Source organism: Rhynchophorus ferrugineus, unplaced genomic scaffold (assembly GCF_030347505.1).
Source record: "Rhynchophorus ferrugineus isolate W39M unplaced genomic scaffold, kcgeb_rfMv2 rfM9, whole genome shotgun sequence".
Lineage (NCBI taxonomy): Eukaryota > Metazoa > Arthropoda > Insecta > Coleoptera > Curculionidae > Rhynchophorus > Rhynchophorus ferrugineus.
Genome location: NW_027472588.1, coordinates 36,592,789 through 36,613,392, shown reverse-complemented (window position 1 = coordinate 36,613,392; position 20,604 = coordinate 36,592,789). Strand labels below are relative to the sequence as shown.

The 20,604-nt window shown below is 31.1% G+C and overlaps 1 protein-coding gene across 1 annotated transcript; it reads right to left on the bottom strand.

Annotated features, from left to right (window-relative positions):
- Positions 1–332: 332 nt before the first annotated feature.
- LOC143202857 (sodium/hydrogen exchanger 9B1) lies at positions 333–18,642 on the bottom strand. Its single transcript, XM_076414729.1, has 10 exons — positions 18,501–18,642; positions 17,396–17,476; positions 15,198–15,366; positions 7,819–7,942; positions 6,117–6,262; positions 5,828–6,059; positions 4,672–4,905; positions 4,372–4,612; positions 2,180–2,581; positions 333–980 (listed from the first exon to the last, which is right to left on the bottom strand). Exons 2-10 carry the CDS (start codon positions 17,474–17,476, stop codon positions 633–635), a joined length of 1,977 nt encoding a protein of 658 aa, XP_076270844.1. The 5' UTR covers positions 18,501–18,642; the 3' UTR covers positions 333–632.
- Between the last annotated feature and the right edge of the window lie 1,962 nt (positions 18,643–20,604).

The window sequence follows — 20,604 nt, the reverse complement described above, 5'->3', positions numbered from 1 at the left end:
ACGTACATTTATTAATTAGGTCGATTAAGCTTCTAAGGAATACCATCGGTGGTTCCTCTAACTTATAAACTATTGTGGTTGTTTAATGCGTAAAATTTAATCGATAAATGCATCAACATTGCACCGTTTGACGTCATATATTGAGATGGCGTGGCTTCACTGCTACGTTGGATATACTACAAACGGACATGGAAACTGACAGTCAAATGAATTAGAAAAAATGTTCAAAACAGTATTGAATCGGATGCCATTTAAGAGCCACAATATCGTCATCAGACCTGACAAAACCAAGATAAAGATTTCAACAGGTCATCTAGTCAAAAAAATAAATATAACGTTATTAAAAATCTATATTCGGAGATATACAATTATAACACTATATATACATTCACATGGGATATATTAACATATCTATCACTGCAATAAACAATATATGTACAATTTTAGTTGGAACTTATGGAATCATCATTATTTAATAACATTGAAATTTGTTCAGCGTCCAACAACACAATAAATTCGTCGAATTCATACGATTTGTATTTTGTTGATATATTTGATACATCGTTCCGTTCAATGGATATATAATCGCGAGGGATTACTTCCAAGTACTCCACGGGAGTTGACTCACTCGGCTATAGTTTGGTCTTAGCGATGTCGCTTATTTTACCGTTTTCGGGTACGATGGTTTTCGTTGGGGTACAGCCGCTGTCGAAGCTCTCGATGTCGCCTCGTTCTTCGTTCTCGTCGATGATACTGATGTCGCGTATGGATGGTCGGTGTGATCGTCTCCAGCCTTCCGTGACTGCCGCCAATTTCATCTTGGTGAGCAAACGTGGACCGGTTAAAGTGATTAGGATAGCTCCTGTCGGTGCCGTCAACATTATGGATAAGATGCAGACCATGCAGACTTTTTCCGCGTATTTATATTCTGGTTTGTCGCTATCGCCAATAACGCTCATAGCTACCGGAGCTAATGCTGCCTGGAAACGAAATAATATTACTAATCATTAAATAGTGGTTATACCTGGTAAACGTTGTAATGTCACGTAAGCTAAAGGTGGTATTTCAGTTTGTTTATGACGCCGTTCTTATGTGTCTACGCTTAGCATTTTTGTGACATAATTATAATCACTATTATTTGATTATAGCGAGAGATTTTATATTTGATCTTCAGTCGCAAAAGTGTTGTGTATCCAGTGTATATGCGGAAATAAAAAAACGAGATTTTCCTCGGAAGAAACAGTCCGAGTTCGCTAAATTAAGGATGTCTGTGTGTGATTTAGTATCGTTTTTACCTGGCACGTATGACACACAGTTTGAACCCAAAATGTGTCCAAATGGGGCAATGGTAAAATTGCATTGAAAGTAAATGTGATTATACCACATGAAAAGTTTTAGTGAAAGCAATTCAATATGAATAGAGCCAAATTTGGTTGCCCTTTAAGAGGATGTTTGTAAAATGCCACCAACTAAAAACTTAATTATTTTGAAGGTGTTCATTTACTTAAACAAACGTCTATTGGCTAAGATATAAGATAGTTAATATTTAGCTTAAGGCTACCTAACCGAGATAGGTGAGATTTTTGGGTCTACGCATGGGGTCAGAAAAATGCATTCATCACGAATTACGTTTAAAAAATACATTTATACAATATAGAGTAGGAACTCTACGCGGGTATACCCGTAACCACGTTTTCACTGTGCGCCTACGTCACTAGAGGGTCGGAGGTAAAAAGATTTCTTTTATTTCGTTCGATTTTAAATTTTGTAAGATATCTATTAATTCTGTGTATAATTTTAAGGAAATTTGTTGTTATGACATTATTTTTGTAGCATTTAAGGTAAATATTTTTATTTAAATGTAAAAACATAGTAAGTGTTATTTTCCAGGATGTGGAGGTTCAAATAAAATTAGTTCTTGTCACAAAAGTGATATCTAAATTAAATATAGTATTATTTTAATAAAAAAATTAATTCCCTAGGTTACAATCAAACTAATAATGCGAAAAAGCCGATGTACTGAGGACGATAGAAAATACATCATAAATTTGTAATTTTATTGACAAAAAATGTAGAAAAATATCTGAATCTGATATTGTCTGCTAGAACCATTGAGTATATAATTGGTGAGGAAAACATAACATAGACGGTATGAAAGTAAAACTTGTGATTAACTTACTTGTACTGTGGCCTTGGACATCAGCGCTAGAGCGATGAAAAGCTTTTCCTTCAAGTTCAGCTTGCAGCCGATTCCGACTAAGATTGTAATCAAGATCCTGGATAACATGGCGGCCACAAGAACACCAGCTCCTATGGCGACGATCGAACTGTCTAGTTCGTGGAACTTGATCTGCGCCCCGGTGACTCCAAACAGGATCGGTTCGAAAATCATCCAGAATATCTCGAAAGCAGTGGCGGCTGGGTTGTCCTCGATTTCCCAGCCTTGCTTGCACCAACACACTAGACAAGTGAAGGCTGCAGCTACACAAGCCAGTGGTCCAGCGCCACCATATCCAATTAGTTCGCTTCCGAAAACGGAAACAGTACCGCCAACCAAAAGCAGAAGTATTCTCAAAGGGACCTATAATAGATATATAGAGTTAAAATAACTTACTGTACTTCTTGACCAAGCACATTTTACATGTATATTGATTTACTATTAAGGGGGCATCAATCTCCAATCCAGTTCCCAGAAGCTTAACCCTTCAAGGATATTTTCTTAAGAGGATTTTTCAAAATAGCGACGCGGCATCTAAAGCGCTAATATAAAAACGAAGTTTTACTGAATCAATTTACTTGAAGCAAGGTGATTTAATTGGTGTAAACCTTCTCTAGACATTATTCTATCATATCAAAGTGAAGTAAAATTGTTTTCCTTGACAAGACGATAATAAACAGAGTGTAAAGAAAACAAAAGTTGATGAACATTTGTGAATCATAATATTTTTTAATAATTCATTGCAGATATATTATTTTTCATGTTAGAAACAGGAATCCAACAAAAGATTCCAACAAGTGGTCGGCAAAGGCTGTAATTAAGGATTGACTTGCAAAACTTAAATTACGCATAATAAATATAAATGAAAAGTTTAAATGTGTTCTATGTAATTTGCTTTTTTAGAAATAATCCTGAAAATAGATATACAGATACGTCCACAGGGTCTAAAGTCTTCCTCCCCATCACTGCATATTCAATCAAATCGACTTGTTATGGGATGTGGCAAAGAATTGCTACAGTAGATATGTAGGACGAGAAAGATATACTGGTAAAAACTGTTTGGATATGTGGAAAGAATTGTCTACAATAACACACTTCGCTATGGATGAACTCCATTAAATATTCAGAAGAAGAAATTGACAAATAATGAGATTGTGAGCTTATGTTAGATTGAAAACTCAAAGCTTAGTTATTGACTTGAAAACTGGCTCAGGATGTGCCAGAGAGTGAATGAAACTTTCGGAATATGAGATTATGATTCAATGCTGACAATACAATAAGAGCGTGATGAGAGTGAAAACAACTAATGGTTAAACAACAGAATATATAAAAGCATTTGGTTAGAATATACGAAGAGAGAATAAATAGTGTCTTGCAGATATGACAAATTTATTAGGGAAAATGCAGTGATTAAATCTAATTTTATGAAGAAAAACGTACATAGTTTGTAACAGAAGAAAACGAGGAGAAATACAGTGATATCACAGAAAAATTAAATATAGTGAATGACAAGAAAACTTAGCAAAGAAGGAAACAAGAACTAAACATACAAATTAAATATGTACTCTAATGAAAATCAAATACATTACTTGTATATACATTAGGTGATATTAATTAGGTTAAGCCTCTAGTGGATACCATAGGTGATTTAGAAAAATATTCAATGTAGATATAATAAAATAACTCTAATCTACAAACTATTGTGGCTGTTTAATTAACTGTTGTTTAAGTACTTCAATAAATATGCATTAGATGTACAAAATACTGAAATAAACTACATTTTTATTTCCTTATTTTACTTATATTAGAATTTGGTTATATATCGAAGCTAAAATAAACTAAAATGGGTAAAATATCAACGTTAAATTAGCCAAAATTGCACCGTTTTGATGTCATAAATTGAGAAGACGTGAATTCACTGCTACTAATAGACTATGTATTGGTTACTTATACTATAGCATAGATGCCTCGTACATGTTGAAAATATACTCTAAGGTCTTTTATACGACCTTACGTAAGAACATTGAATAATTTCCATAATCCTTGTAAGAAAAATCATGTTATAAATGAACACCAAATAAGATGTATATGTTTAAAACACTTGAAATGTTAAAGGACTTTTGAGTGTAAAGCATAAACTTAAAATAACTTACCATGAATGGGTCACGTTTCTCTGGTATAAAGTAACAGATAATACCCCAAAGAATACCAAATCCTATGCCACCGACTATCGAGACTGGTCCTTGTAAAATGAGTTGTGTTATCGAAGCACTTGAGAACATGATGCTCTTAACAATGCCGAATATTGCGACGGACACCGCATCGTCAATACCGGCTATTGCTATTATCAACGTAGGAATTCCCTTCGCTACCCCGTAACCCTTAGATCGTAGCCTAAAAAATAGTTAACTGTAACATAACTCTGTCACTACTAACACTAATACACGAACTACCTGAATAAGCAAGGCACGACTACAGCCGGTGATACTGCCGCCACAATACTGCCAAGTAAAGTGGCATAGTCCCAAGGGATGTTCAGGAGAAACTTAGATAGCACCGCGGCGATCACAGCCTCGCTTAACCAGGGAATCAGGCCGATCTTGATCACGGTGAACTTCAGGCGTTTCAACGCGTGGGGATCCAAATCTAAACCAGCACGAATCAGAATTATGACCAAGGCTACTTTCCTAAAAAAAAATTAAAGGAATTAGTTTTTAATAATAGCAACCTCCGCGGCAAATCTTTAACACACTACCCGTTTTTCATTGAACCTAATGGTTCAAGGCGTGCAGCATGTTGCGACGAAAATTTAATTATTTATATTTCCCAGTATATACATGGGAAAAGAATTATGGCTTGACACAAAACATAACGGCGCATTGTATTGAACGTCTGGTGAGATTAGCCAACCAAAAAATGTACCGAGTAAAGAGAACATACGTGTTCAACAAAGTGGAATAACATTGGCTCGTTGTCGAGTGTTTCGGATAACGGGGGTTCACGTACCGAGGCTAGACGAAACGTGTCAGAAATTAGACCTGGTAGAGGACTTCTTATGGCACCTATAACCATACATATCAAGAAGACCCGAAATCGTGGAATTTTCGGGAATTCCTTAAGAGTCCGAAATCAATTTCGACATTGATCAATTCATCAAACAAAACAAAATTAAGATCAATGCTTAACAATACGTAACGAACGAAGACCTCGAAATCAAATGGATATACGAAGTGATCCAAGATTTCGCCTTAAAACATGAAATAAGGTTGCTAAATTACAGCAACGTGGAAGCAATACTGGACAAGATACAGGAAATCAGAAGATTGAAGCGAACCAAACCACACAAATTTATTTAGTGTATAAGTATATTCTTAATTTAGCTTAAGTAGTTTGGTTCTATTTTAATTTAAGAGATACATACTAAAGTATTAATCCCGCACTCGCCTTACTTGTCTATTAATACAAATACAACAGAACAGCAGTAAAAACTTAATTTGTAAATTAAGATTGTACTAAGCATTTATAATGTATGGTGTAACTAATTTGATAAAATAAATTCATCCGATATTAACACAGATGAATCTACTAAAATTAATATTAAAACTATACCTCAGTTCTTTGGTAATCTCTGAAAAATCTTCGTTAATATCGACTATTCCTACGTTCTGGAATAACAGTCCTGTGAACAGCATCCCAATAAGGGCAGGAAGTGTTACCAGGGTCATCAACCAACCACCAATATGTGCGCCTATAGTTAATAGGATCAACTGGAATAATGTTCCGTTGGGTGGGGCAGCTGTATCACCAACTATTGAATAAAGAATGCACCATGCCAACAAACCTGTAATGAGGGTTGATAATTATCGTGTCATTATTAATAAAGAGATGGTAAAAATACCTATCAAACTCAAAGCTATTAGTCTGGATACTTGACGATAGGTCGGGCAAAAAGGATATGGACAAACTTTGGGCCACATTGATGGCTGCCAGGAAGTGACAGTTTCTTCTGATCGGCATTTTAAACAAAATGTATACCACCAAGATCTGAAAAAGTGTGAAAATATAAATATTTCATCTAAAGCCTCGTTATTTTGTGAATTTCTGGTGATATTAATGTATTTTGCTTCCTGAGAATTGTATATGTTATGAATAATATAACTCCAGTGTCCAATGCCCAAAATATTACGAAAATGACAATTCCCAGGCGTGTTCGTAATTCTTTGGAATGTTTGCTAAAGAAAACATTATTTGCAATGTCCAGTAAAACTGTATTTATTTAAAGTATTCGTCATGTGATTTAATACATTTTTGCCATCTCTTACTAATTAGATGCCAAATGTTCCGCTTCTCCTTTGAGCTAACTAATCATCGAGTCATTTCTTAACTTTTTCGATATCAGCGATAAGTGCTGCTTTTCAAGAACGCACCCCATCGATGCGAAAAAGTGGTAGTCTGATGGAACAAGGTGGACAGTATGACAAATATAATAAAACGGCTCATCCAAATGGTTTCAACACATTTCGACTTGTTTTGCTTTGAATCATATCTTTGAACCTATTTTGGACGTATTTCGGACATTGAACAATTTAAATTCATTATTTCTTATCCGTGAGGGTCAGTAACAACTGTTTCTTCAGATTTTTAATAGCTTTACCAGCAAACGATGACTTTCAGCATCTTTTTTCTTTTTGTGAAGCAAGTAAACAGTAATTCGTGTTGCAAATCGACGTTTTCTGAAGATAATTTCCTGAAGGTATGGTTAAGTTTTCTATACAGCAAACTCAGAATCTTTTAACCAATGTCATATACTTAGAAACATATTCTCTTGCAGAAGTAGTAAAACATATAAGAAATCTTAAAATTATGATAATTAAGATTAAGATAATAAGAAATCTACCTAATCTAAAATGATTTGAAACATAACAAAGTATTTCTTAAACGTAATAGATTTATATAAAAATATTAAAACTCTTAGTGTAAGAGAGAAACTTACAAGTGACATCAGTGTCTTAAGATATATGTATAAATTTATCAAATCGACACTGCTCAACTATAAAAATATCTGAGACCTAAAAATAGTTTATTCTCATGTATTTTAATATTCTGAATTCAAAAAATCACCATTGAGAGTATCATTTAACTCTAGTTTTAGAAATACAAAATACAGTTATAAATTTATAGGTTCAATATTCTACACTTTCAAATTGTGGGAAATTCGTTTTTTAATATTTGCATACCTGTTAACACCAAAAATACAACTAATGAATATTTTGTACTTTTTAAAAAGTAAAATTTTATGAATCAAAGAAAATGTTCCAATTCAGTCAACAATTCTTGTTATATTTGTAGGGAGAAACATTTTACTCACTGAAAGGCAATATTATACTTCTTGTTAATAAAACTTTGTATTGTTGGTATGAAAGTAGGCGGCCGATATACGTTAAGTTAGGTTTTACAAGCAAATGATTGTTCAATACTCTATTAATAAATAAATATTGTGTATATGTAAGGTGTTCATATTATTTTACTCACTCTCTGTATCTATATTTCATAAACATATTAAGTATTCAATATATAAATAACAAACTAATTTACAGTACCTGTCATCAGAGCCGTCCATATGAGGTCCCGATCTTGAAATATTCGATCCTTTTGAAAACACCGACTCCGATGTGGAATACTTCTTTTCCTTGTGGAGATCGCCATTGATCTGTCTCTCGTGATCTATATGGAACAATTGTTTCGGATCAAGATACACTGTACATTTATGTAAGTCGCCCTCGCTGGGGCTCTTTATAATTTTATCCTTATGTTTACAACAATTAGGAGCCAACATGTTCACAGAATCGTCCGTCTGAATGAAATCGTCCTTATCTCATAGAATTTCGCGACAAAAACCATCGCCGTATCGTTTCAGCGGTCGCGTATTTTGACGTGAGACAGACGACGAACACGGGAGTTCCGTTCTTATTGAATAAACGACGTATTATTTGTAATTCGAGCTCGTTTTCTGTAATTGTTAATGACGCCCAAGCGTTTGCAAAGATTGCGAAAAATTTGAGATTGTTTTATGCACTCCAATTATGTCATAAAACAACGAGGCACGTGCCCACAAGACTTTTATTACATTCTACGAAATAATATTAAACGTGTAGCGACCTTGAGGCATGTCGAATTTTACATCGTGGAATAACGGTCTACAAAATACCCAGAAATATAATCCCAGATGTTGAACACGGGCGGGGTGCCAGCAGCGCCAACTAGAACCCGATAACGAATAGCTGGCAACCCCGAGACGTTTATCTGGGATGTGATTGAAGGGTATTTCGATTCATTCGGTGCTCAACCATCGTTTGGTTCAGACGTGCCACCATCGACTGCCCAAGCCTCGTCTCCAGGTAACACCGCTGCCATCCGTTTTATCTAATTGTATTTTTCACATTTTTTTATATAGCCAATAAATAACGGTCACATAATGTAAACACCACTGTTTCATTTCGCTTTACCTCCGTTCAAAGAGCCATATAATTTACCCTATAAACGTATTATTAAGTCATACACATTCTTATCAATATGCTAGTATAATAACAGGGAAAATAGATATTTAACATTATAGGCAAGTCTGAAAAAACGTTTCGCGAATACCAATATCTATATGACGCTACTTTGAACATATTACTTGTTTAAATCGATATGCTAAGAACCGCAAAGACATTTGATTGGTTCATTTCATTTCTATGGTGCATTTGTTTTTACTTTTAGCTGAGTTCGAAAAAGGAGGAGGTTCTATGTTCGGCTGTATATTTTTTTAAAATATAGGTTCGCCGATTTCTCCGTCAATTGTGAGCCGATTTTCAAAATTCTTGTTTTATTCGAAGGAGTGCACTTCCGAGGTGGTCCCGTTGAAACCAAGTTAGGACCTGTTGGGAGGAAGAAGGGAAATCGAGGGAAAATCTCAATTTTCAAAGGAACATATCATATCAAAGGTGTATAATGTTATTGCTGAACTGATTGTGACGAAAAATCGGAAGTAATTCAACGTAAAAGTCAGTTAATTTGCTTTCTAAGCTCTAACTATATTATATGAGACGCCGTTGAAACGTCGTATGCAACTGCTTCTATGGTGTAATGGTTAGGACGTTGAGCTCACACGCTGAGGTCACCGATTCGATTCACAAGGGGGCAGCAAATTTTTTGGTTCTAGATTGATTAGAACATTCGTCAAATCACCTAGACTAGGTAGCGGACCCCAGGGCCTGAAATATTTTTTCTTATTTTCAATCATTGTGTCTTCATTCCTATTTTTCCTCATACGGACCGTAGTTTTACTTGGGCTATCCATTGTAATACATACATAATAATCGTTGTAATTACTAAATAAAAATAAACTAAAATCTTATATAACCTATCGACTACACGTATTTTAGATTCTACTATATACACACAGTTTAGCTTAATACCTACCTAAACCTATTTATCTATTTACAATATTATTTTAACTACTACCAACTGGTCAATTTGAAGTCGATGTCGAGGTTAAACAATACAAAAATAATAATATAATTTTGTGACATATACACAAAATTAAATTACTGACAAAACAATCTAAATTCTGTTCTGTTCTAACAAACAAAATTTCTTGCTCGGCATTGCAAAGTTATCAGTTGGTACTAATTCAAATAATATTGTAAATAGGTAAATAGATGTATAAGTTAAATAAGTTTTTTGTTTATTTTTATTTATTTATTACAACAATTATTATGTACATATTCCATTTCAAAACGTTTCTTTTTTTGCTAGTTTTATTATTTTTGACTTTTTAGTGAGTTCCTTATTTATTTTTTGAACTCGGTTCAGTTTTCTTTGTTAGAAATATTTTAGATACCATTTTCTGCATTCATATGAAAATATCAGTGTGTTTTTCTACTATTTCAATATTAAATTATAATCAAAATTAGTTGTTTATAATGCATATTCGTCTAAGAAACGTAACCCAGTGTATAGAAAGCAAACAACGTGACATCGTTTTGCTATCAAGAAGTTTCCGACTTTTGTCTAAATTGTGTTGTGTGTAAATCAAGATTGTTTTTACCTGGTATGTATACAATTAATTTACTTAGTTATATCAAATTAAATTAGCGAGAAAAAAAAGCTGATTATGATCTGCAGCACTTCTCTAAATTAACAATTTTCTTTTTTTTTTCTGTTTCAGAGTACTAAGAAAGTTGTAATAGTAAGTTGGATGTCAAGATCCTCCTATCTCATCAACCTGATAATATCAGGACTTTCCCTTTAAAAACACGAAAAAAAAACAGAAATTACTTTTCTCAACCCATTAGAAATACAATTAAATAACACATGAAGCATTACTCGCCAAGAGTATATAGATAAAACACATATATGTACTCCAGTTGATATTTCTATTAAATTAAATTAATAATGATTAAAATAGTGTAGTAAAGCTCATTCTTATTTTGTAGTAAAAATAATTAAAAAGCCTAGTGTTGGAAAAAAGGCGATTTAAAAAACCAAATCTTATTTAAAAATAAAAAAGAATATTAGCTGTACTATATAAAACTCTACATATATTATTTTATTAATAGTCAATATCAAGAGTATCTTCCAAAAAAACCTATTTGTCAGGATCCCATAATTCATCAACTAAATCAGAAAAAGCACGTAAAATCAGTAAATTAATGTTTATAATGAATGAAACTAACAATTAGACGATGATGGATGTGGTGCTTAAAGGACTTAATAATTTTTTAATGAAGGTGTATTTTGTAATAAAAGCTATCAAAAGTATGTCCTTTTATATGCAATAATGATTAAATGCTATCAAAGATTATAAAATGTTTTTCAGTTTATTTGATGTCTTATAATTAAGTCATAAAACAACAAACATGCGTTCCAGTGTTTGTATTTCATAGGATTATATGAAATAAAATTAAAAGTAAAGTCATCAAAATCCTCATCCATGTGCAAATATAACTAATGCTCAGTAATTAATAGACCAATATAATATATTGGTGTAAATGAATTCTCAATAATTTTCAACAAATAACATCATAAAATAAAATAAAACATTCGAAATACAATTAGGCAATAGACCTGAGAGACCAAGAAATGAATGACAGCTTATAAGCTTATTAATTATAATATTTAAGAGACTGTATAAGATGCTTAATTAGATTGTTTTATTAGAAGATGTCATTTTTATACCATAGTAAGGATTGTAATTTCCTTTCAGATTATTTCATGCACACCAATTATGTCATAAAACAACAAACATGCGTCCAAATCAAATTACATATAAAGCCATGAAAAATCTCAGCCATATATAATATTCATCATCATATAGGAATTAATAGACAAATTAAATATATTGGTACAAATAAACCATCATTGTTTTTCAACTGCTGATAGCTGATGAAGCATGAAACTGATTTTTCAGTTAACTGTATGCACCCCAATTATGCCATAAAACAACAACCATGCATTCGAATATTTATCTTGAAGGATTATGCGAAATAAAATTGGGAAGTACATATCTCATTCATATATAAGCAAAGTATATTGGTACACATAAGTTATTGTTATTTTTCAACGGATATTGAGCTTATATTTTATGATGGCTAATCATAAATAAACATTTCTATATATTTGTAACGTTAAAAATATCCAGGACTAAACAAATCAGTTTTAATTGTGCAAATAAAACAAGATTTCAGAGGAACAATTCAGAATATCGTAAAATGATGACTAAATATTTAAGTGTTATATTTTTCTTTATGGGAACTCATATTTAAAAATCAGAAGTTAATAATAATCTCAAAATCTCTTAGTGCATTCAAAACAATTCAGAAACAAGAACACATAATATGTTAAAATATATCTTATGAAAATGGAGACACAAACTCAGGAACTCAGAGAACATCAAATAAATATAATAAAGTGGGTTTAATAAAAATATTCTAATTTTCATATCACCTTCTTTAAACTAAGTAATTTTACTAAACTCAATAAATAATATAAACACAAATTATAATTTTATAATGTTAAAAATACCCAGAAGAAAACAATTCTTTAAAAATAATTATTTGAAATGAGCTTTGAAAATAAGGAACGCTTTAGAACATAATAAAAAATTGCAGGTGTTGGGTATAACTTGTAAGATTCATGTTAAAAAGATTTAGGTGCTTGCATGTATTTTGATCAACAATATATATATTAATAAAAATGAAAAGTACCAATGTTAATAACTGTTATCTAGATAATTTTGATAGTTTTCTACATAATATAACAATTTTCATTTACTATTTCTGAGTTATTCATTGTATACAGACGCCAATCAAGGACGCTTAAAATTTACATTTTCGACAGTAATAAATTTTGTTAAAAATTGTTCGATTGATTTCACTAATTATGATGTGAAATCCCATCAAATATCGTTAGAAATTTATGGTGATGCATTTCCGTTATATCGCAAATGTCCCAAAATAATGGCCTGAATATAACGAGACAGGACAATGAATTGCAGGACTTACTGGCTGATAATCCAGTCCAAATTTTTAGACAGCCTGATTAATTGCAGATAATATTTGCAGATATTTACATAGATGAAAAAGATCCAAAAGGAGGGAAAATATTTATCACATGCATTGAGTGAAAATGTTGTTTAAAACCGTTTTAGCGTCACTTCTTCATAGATTATCAGGCAAAAAAACAGTTCTTTGTTTTACGAGGTAACAGGCTATAAAAATTGGATCTACTACTACAACACCAGGTGCAAAAAGTCTGTGTTAGTCTAACAGAGCCATCAGCATACACACAGAAGTAGAATCTTCGTAAAATGGCTTCAACAAAAAAAATCAATGTAGTGAATCTCAGATCTAATTAAAAAATCACGAACATGAAACAGACTGTGTTCGCGTGTTCAGCAGGGCAATGTTCTTGGCCCATTGTTATTGCATACAGCTGACCTACCGACTTCAAGAAACACGACTGCTGTAACATATGCTGACGATACAGCGGTTTTATCATCACACAAGAATGCAATATCATCCAGAAGAAACCTCCAACTTCATCTTAATAAAGTCGAATTGTGGATGACAACGTGGTGTATTAAGGCAAATGAGGCATAATCTACCCATGCGATATTAACCTTTTGTAGAAGAACTTGTCCTTCAGTAAATGGAATAATTTTGAACTTCCGCAAGCAGACAACGTTAAATATCTGGGAATGCATTTTGATGGACGTTTGACATGGAAAACATATTGTGACAAAACGTAAACAGCTTGGGTTTAAACTAAACGAAATGTATTGGCTGATAGGGCGTAAATCTAAATTATCATTAAATAACAAGGTTTTGCTGTATAAGTTAATATTTAGGTCAATTTGAACCATGGTATTGAACTATGGGGTGCTACTAGGAAACCTAACATAGAGATCCTCCAGAGGTTCCAGAATAATGCGTTGCGAGTCATTGTCGATATCCCATATTAATTCTCCAACAAATTGATTCAGCGCGACATCCCCTTAGAACCCATAACGAGTGTGAGTCGAAGTGTTAGTGCAAGGTACTCTGAAAGACTGTTAGTGCATCCCAATGCACTCGCCAAACAGTTAAATGTGCGCGAAGACAGCGTAGTGCGTAGGCTCAAACGCAAACTACCATTCGAACTGATTAATGGACTCATAGAGTGAGACTTAATAATCCCTAGAATAAGTTAGAATAGTCTTTAGACTTTAAAATAAGTTAGAATAGTATCTAGAGTAAGATTTAGATTATAAGTTGTACAGCAAAATCACTTACTGGAGCGACCTTCTACATGTTAGGATAGTTATATTATATAACGGAAATCATATAATAATAGTTATTACCCACAGGCATTATTGTTAAAATTCTAAAAGATTAATAAAAAGAACTAATATGAACATTAAATAAATTGAACTGTGATATTGCATGCTCTAACTCTTACTAACAGATAGTAACCTAAATTCGCCATAAATTGACAGAAATATGAGAAAAAATCATCCGGCAATATACGAAGAATTGTTCATTTCACACATACAAAATCTTAAAGCTATTTTTGCCATGTTTAATTCACGTTATTCGTATAATTAACGTTCACACTCGATCAAGAAATAGAAATTATTCATGACAAGAAATAGATATGTTTATTTAAAATATTAGTGATATTATTTGGAAATTTTGTACTCGTTAGTTACTGTTGTTCTATCACTTATATACCTTGAATTAGTTTGAATATTATTTACAAGGTATATTTGCGTTTTGATATAGTATATCGATGATAATTAAAAACGATACTTTTCTATATGTCGCAAAAATAAACAATTTAATACAACTTATAACTGGCATCAACTAACATTGATTTGTTGACAATGAAATGAGAGATTCATCATAGGAAAACAACATATAACGTCAATATCGAAGGCCAAATAATCGAAAACAAATTTCCTTTACAAACAACAATACAACTGCACAATATTTAACGTTGTAATTAAATCAATTGAAGGTGTTACACTAATTTTGATATTTGTCTTAATTATTAATAATCAGAATAATATTATTTCAATCAATTCAACTAAAACAATCTAGCAAACTTTAAGGTATTCTGATTCTTGTCTTATTTCTCACGTTCATATGACGACAGAATATTGTGTAGATAAATAATGAACTAAGACGAAGATTCACTGGATCTGGAAATGATTTTGCATCATCGCTTCACCGTCATCATATAAAAAACAAAAAGTCTGATGAAACAAATTGCCCTCATACTTCATATTACCTATTGTGATCAGGAAATACTTCATGCTTTATTTAAACGTATTTGATAATAAATTCTGTATATATTTAGTGACATATATTTAGTGGCAACCAAAATATGGTGAAAACTCTAAATTCTTAAGTACCTATCTAATCACCACATTACAATTAATTAAAATAAAACTTACTTATTCGTACTGGATCTATTTCGAAGGCATTGTTGATTTGTTGATGGTGTAAGATGCTCTTTTTCCTAACCGGTCCTACTTCCACGTGTTCCGAAGCCGTGGATACCTTCCTGCTTCTGGCCGGAGATTCGAAAGCATGATTTTCATAACCACGGTCCTTTATGCTGACCTGGAACATAAAATATGTAAGTAAAATGTACCCAAAAACCAAATAAATACTAAAAATAAAGAATAAAAATCATTGTTGTCCATCTCCATTTACTACTTGACATATTTATACCATTAGGCATAGCAGAGGAATGAATTAAAAATTAACAATGGCATAATAGGTTGATATCTCGAATTCGATCGAAGCAAATTGACAATGAAACTGTTTACGATTATTTCATTTGGCCAGTCAATGTAGTTGAATAATTAATACGCAAGAATTACTTTGTTTCTGTAAAAGCTGACTCGTTTTCATTCAATAATGATATAGTCCCCTTGGAATTACCCAGAAATTACTTGTGTACGAATATTTATATGAAATATATTTTAAAATTACAGAATATTGAAATATTTATCAGTCTTTATTCATCAATCAATTTAATACATTTTAGATACTCAACATTTAAAAATTATATTATATTAAAACGTCTATTATATACTATAATTATAATAAATGATTTCATACTTTATATGAAAGATACAAAATGTTCCACTATATATTATAAGCTATATATTAGATGACATATATACTAAAAAGTAAAAATATAATAAAAGTAATTGATATTCAAACTAATTCAACTGGCTCTAATAATTAGAATTATAATGATATATAGCAATAAAACAAGTGCTGTTATATCCATTTTCATCGCCAGTTGTCTCTTTTCCAGCTATTGCAGCAACTGTTGAGGAACGTGAAAAGACTCTCCAGCTTCATCTCTTATGACATTAATAATCTGATGCTTTTAAAATATTCTCCTTTGGCTGTAGAATGTCTTAACACATTTAAAGAAATATTTTATGTGTGAGATATGTAATTAAATTAAATTCATTTGGTAATAAAATTTTTATTTTTGTTATTTGTTTGTACAAAAAGATTTGCGTCGTTTGTACATTACTATGAACGAATCATATCACAATGATCTTAAATTGATATGAACCTATTAGCCGGGAAGTATGAGTAGAAAAGAGCAGACCTTCAAACTAGTAAAACAGTAATCTGAGATTATTAGTATACTAAGAACCTTTCGAAAAAAAAAGAACAGAAGCTCAGAAAATAACAAAAATCATTCTGAGCCAAAAATTCTGGTTTCCTCATTGAGCGACAAAACTTATTGAACAACTTGAAGATATGTTACAGCAACAACACCAATTAACCAATCTACACAATCTATTTCTCCCAATAAGTACAACAGTTTTAACAATAAAAATATATTTCATTGAGCAATATTGATCTAATCTACATTTTGTGAAATATAGTGATCTAGCTATTAAAAAGTGTAATAAATAATATTTTCCTGACAGCTATAATACTTCAAATTGTCTGGTGTATTTAATTTAATAGTTCCACAGACATGAATAGCAAAAATCTCAACGACTTGCTGCTTGACACGAACCACAATAACAATGTATAAAAAGAGTAAACTTTGTATATTTACATTATATCTTCCAGACAATATAAATGATCAAATTACCGATAATCGATTAATCCTATTGCAATATATTGTTATAAATAAGTTATTAATTTAATTAAATTATCTCAACATTTATTATTTATCCATATTATTACTAAAATATATATTAGGTGTACAAATAAGTCGTCACCATTAAATTATATTGCAATTAATCAAGGTAACCTATATAAACGTCCATATTATAAGATTAAAAAACTGACAATAATATAAAATTGAAATATAAGATATGCTATAGAAGCATAGTCACGATTAAGTACTCTACTAAATGTAATAGTAATTGTACAACATTGAAACTCTTAAATGAAAAGTTCCATTCCACTCGCCCCCATATTCTCCAGATATTACTTTCTTGTATAGTCTCAAAATATGAAGCATTTTTTATGATGATGGAAAAAAGTAGTAACTAGCGGTTGACATTATGTTGAATACAATATTGTTTCATAAAAAATTCACTATAACAAAGCGATTTTAAAAAATAATGACAAATATTCATAAAATTAAGTAATAGAATTACTTTACCTTTCTAGAACTGTTAACATTTTCATTATGCTGATTGGCATAATAAGAGGGTTGATTTTGTTCAGTATCTGTAGCCATCATCTGAAAAAATTAAATATTATGCGTTTAATTATTTAATTTATTTAAATATCAATCAAATTTATGTTTCATTGCATACATATTTTTAATTAACAGATAAAATTTAATAAATCTATCTTTAATACGATCAAATATTCGGTTTTTATATATTATATAATATAAAAAAGTATATTATATATTACAATTTTAGTAAATGATTTTGTAGTTTATATTTTAAATAAAAAATATTTCGTCAAATATTATTTATTATATATTAGATTATCTATACCAAAAACTGTAGGAATAAAATAAAGGGGCCCGAATAAATGACATAATTCTTGAATAAATTCTGGACATTCAAATGAAAACTCATGCTTTTGTTTAAAAAAAATATCTTGAAGCTGCTAACTTGAAAAATGAATCTAATAAACATATTTTTAATCAACAAATAAAAATTAATAATCTGTCTTTAATTGAGCTTAAATATTAAGTATTTATATATTATCTTATAATATAAAAAACTGTAGGATGTACTATAATTTTAATAAATTATTTAATAGTTTATATAATAAATACGAAATGTTCCGTCAAATATTGTAAGCCGTAAATTAGATTAAATAAAGGAATCTAAATAACTGTCTGAAAAAAATATAGCTTCAAGCTGCTAAATTTGAAAAATTAATCTAATAAACATATTTTTAATCAACAAATAAACATAAATAACTTATGTTTAATTCAGTTAAAATATTCAGTTTTTATATATTATAGAATGTAAAAATTGTGTGCAAATGTACACAATGTTACATCAAATATAAGAACAGTCATAAAAGAAACCTAAACAATTGGCTGAAAAAAAACGTAACTTCAAGCTGGTAAACTTGAAAAATGATCTAAAAGACAATTCTGTTAAATAAAAAAGTACGAGATAATGTAAAAATTAATATATTTTCTTATAATAAATACATTTTAAGATTGTTTTAATAAATTAGTTTTAGATTATATATTACAGAGATTTTAAATTATATATTACAAATTCCTAACTACCTACCTAGTAGTTCTTTGAACAAAAAAAGTAAAACAATATTCACTATTCGCTTAAACGAACTGGTTCATCGCGTAATATATGTCAAAACCAAACCGAAATGCTGAATATTTTCGACGAGATTTCCTAGTTGAGCGACACGTATGTTATCCACACAATTGCACCTTATTATTCAACCGCACTCCAATGAAATTTATATGGCGAATGAGCTTCTACTTTTCTCCGGGCTGTTATTATTTAAAAAACCCCTTCCCCCTCTCAAGCAAGCACCGACCACCCAACACTGAAAATTCCGATGCATTGTCAGATGATTTGATACACTCAAACGAACATAAGAGATATGTATTTGTATTGTTATTGACAGGTCTTCGTAAGTGAAACGTGTGACATTTTACGTAGGATAATTGACGTTGGTACGGGAGTCTATTAACGATAGTAAAGTGTGTCCCAAAATTTGCAAATTAAAGTTATTAGCGACCCAAAAAAAACTTTTGATTGCTGGCAGTTTAGGTTCAATAAAAATAGAGTACTATACGAGAGAAGAAAATATTTTCATTGTTGAACTATAATTCAAAAATAATGAAATATCTATAACCACAATTAGCAAATGTTATCTAATATATAGTTGAAATAATGATATAAATGTGAAGAAGTTATTGAAAAATTGAGGATTGGACTTCATCTACCCCCTAACTTAGATATATTTGTCCAGAACAGTTTATAAAATATTTTTAACAAAAAAAATTTAACCGACTTTAAACAATAAATAAGGAACCCCCTAAAAGGTAAAAAATAATCTAAAAATAAAATAAAATAAAACTTAAAATTTTAGCACAAAAAAATTTTTAAAATAAAATATGTACAATATAGTCGTTGTAATAACTAAATAATAATAACTAAAAACCTTATTCAACCTATCTACTACACGTATTTTATATTCTACTATATACTATATACACAATTTCGCTTAATATCTACCTAAATCTATTTATCTATTTACAATATTATTTTAACTACTACCAACTGACTATTTTGAAGTCGGTGCCGAGGTGCGAGGTATTATATGGTAGAGCTAGTGTTTAAAAATCAAACTGAATGGCTTTTACACTGAACGAGCTCCGATTTTCCGTCATATCAGCTCAGTAATAACATTATACACAAATATCTGATTATTATAGATAAAAATATGTGAAAACATTGTACGTGTCCTTGAAATTTGAGCGTTTCCCTCGTTTTACCCCCTCTCCCCCCAACAGATCCTCATTTGGTTTGGTTTGGTGAGACCACTTTGGAAATTCACTCTTATTCGAATAAAAAAATAATTTTGAAAATCGGCCCACAATTGACGGAGAAATCGGCATACATTAAAAAATATATACAGCCCAACATAAAATCTCCTCCTCTATCAAAAACTGATTAAACGATTCCATTAACACATTGCGTTATATGTTATTCGTCGCAGAACCATTTATGTACCCTTTACAGAAGATCAATGGGAGAATCTTCATCAATGTAATGGAAAATAAATTGATGAAATGTTTGGAACAAACTACCGCTTTTTTATAAGAATGATTGGATCTTACACGTCTTTTCTTTTTACCTGTAAGTTCGTCTGTTGAACTGTAATAGCCAATGGAATAGAAGATCAATACTTTTAAATCCACGGTACTACAATTCGCAGTAGTACTTTCAGAAAATATGTTGCAATTGCCAATTCAACAAGTTCTGATTGTACAATTATGCAAATATCAGTATTACCAACAAAAATAGAATCAGAAAATCAAACAATGAACAGTAATGGTGAAGACGCAGTCTTGAGTTTATATGCGTGAAGAATTAGATTGATGTGATTAACAGGCAGAAAAATATGGTAATATTTAAAACCTCCGAATATTTTTATTTAAGATAAAATCCATTCGAATGCGTGATTAACGTAATTTCTTAGGTTAAACTCTATGTGTTAAGCATTCTCTCTTATCAATTTACAATTAGGCGACAAGTTTCTTAAAAAAATTTACATAGTTAAACATATATAAGATCTTGGAAAGCATCTTAAAATGGTCCTTAGAGCGGGATAATAGGGCTAGAAGCTCCTTACAGGATACACCCA

Bases quoted from the DNA above. Each gene is read 5' to 3' on its own strand.
- LOC143202857 (XM_076414729.1), bottom strand. From the start codon at position 17,476: ATGATGGCTACAGATACTGAACAAAATCAACCCTCTTATTATGCCAAT. The intron at 15,367-17,395 runs GTAAAGTAATTC...TTTATGTTCCAG, and splicing joins ATGTTAACAGTTCTAGAAAG to GTCAGCATAAAGGACCGTGG. The intron at 4,613-4,671 runs GTAGTTCGTGTA...ACTATTTTTTAG, and splicing joins GTCGTGCCTTGCTTATTCAG to GCTACGATCTAAGGGTTACG.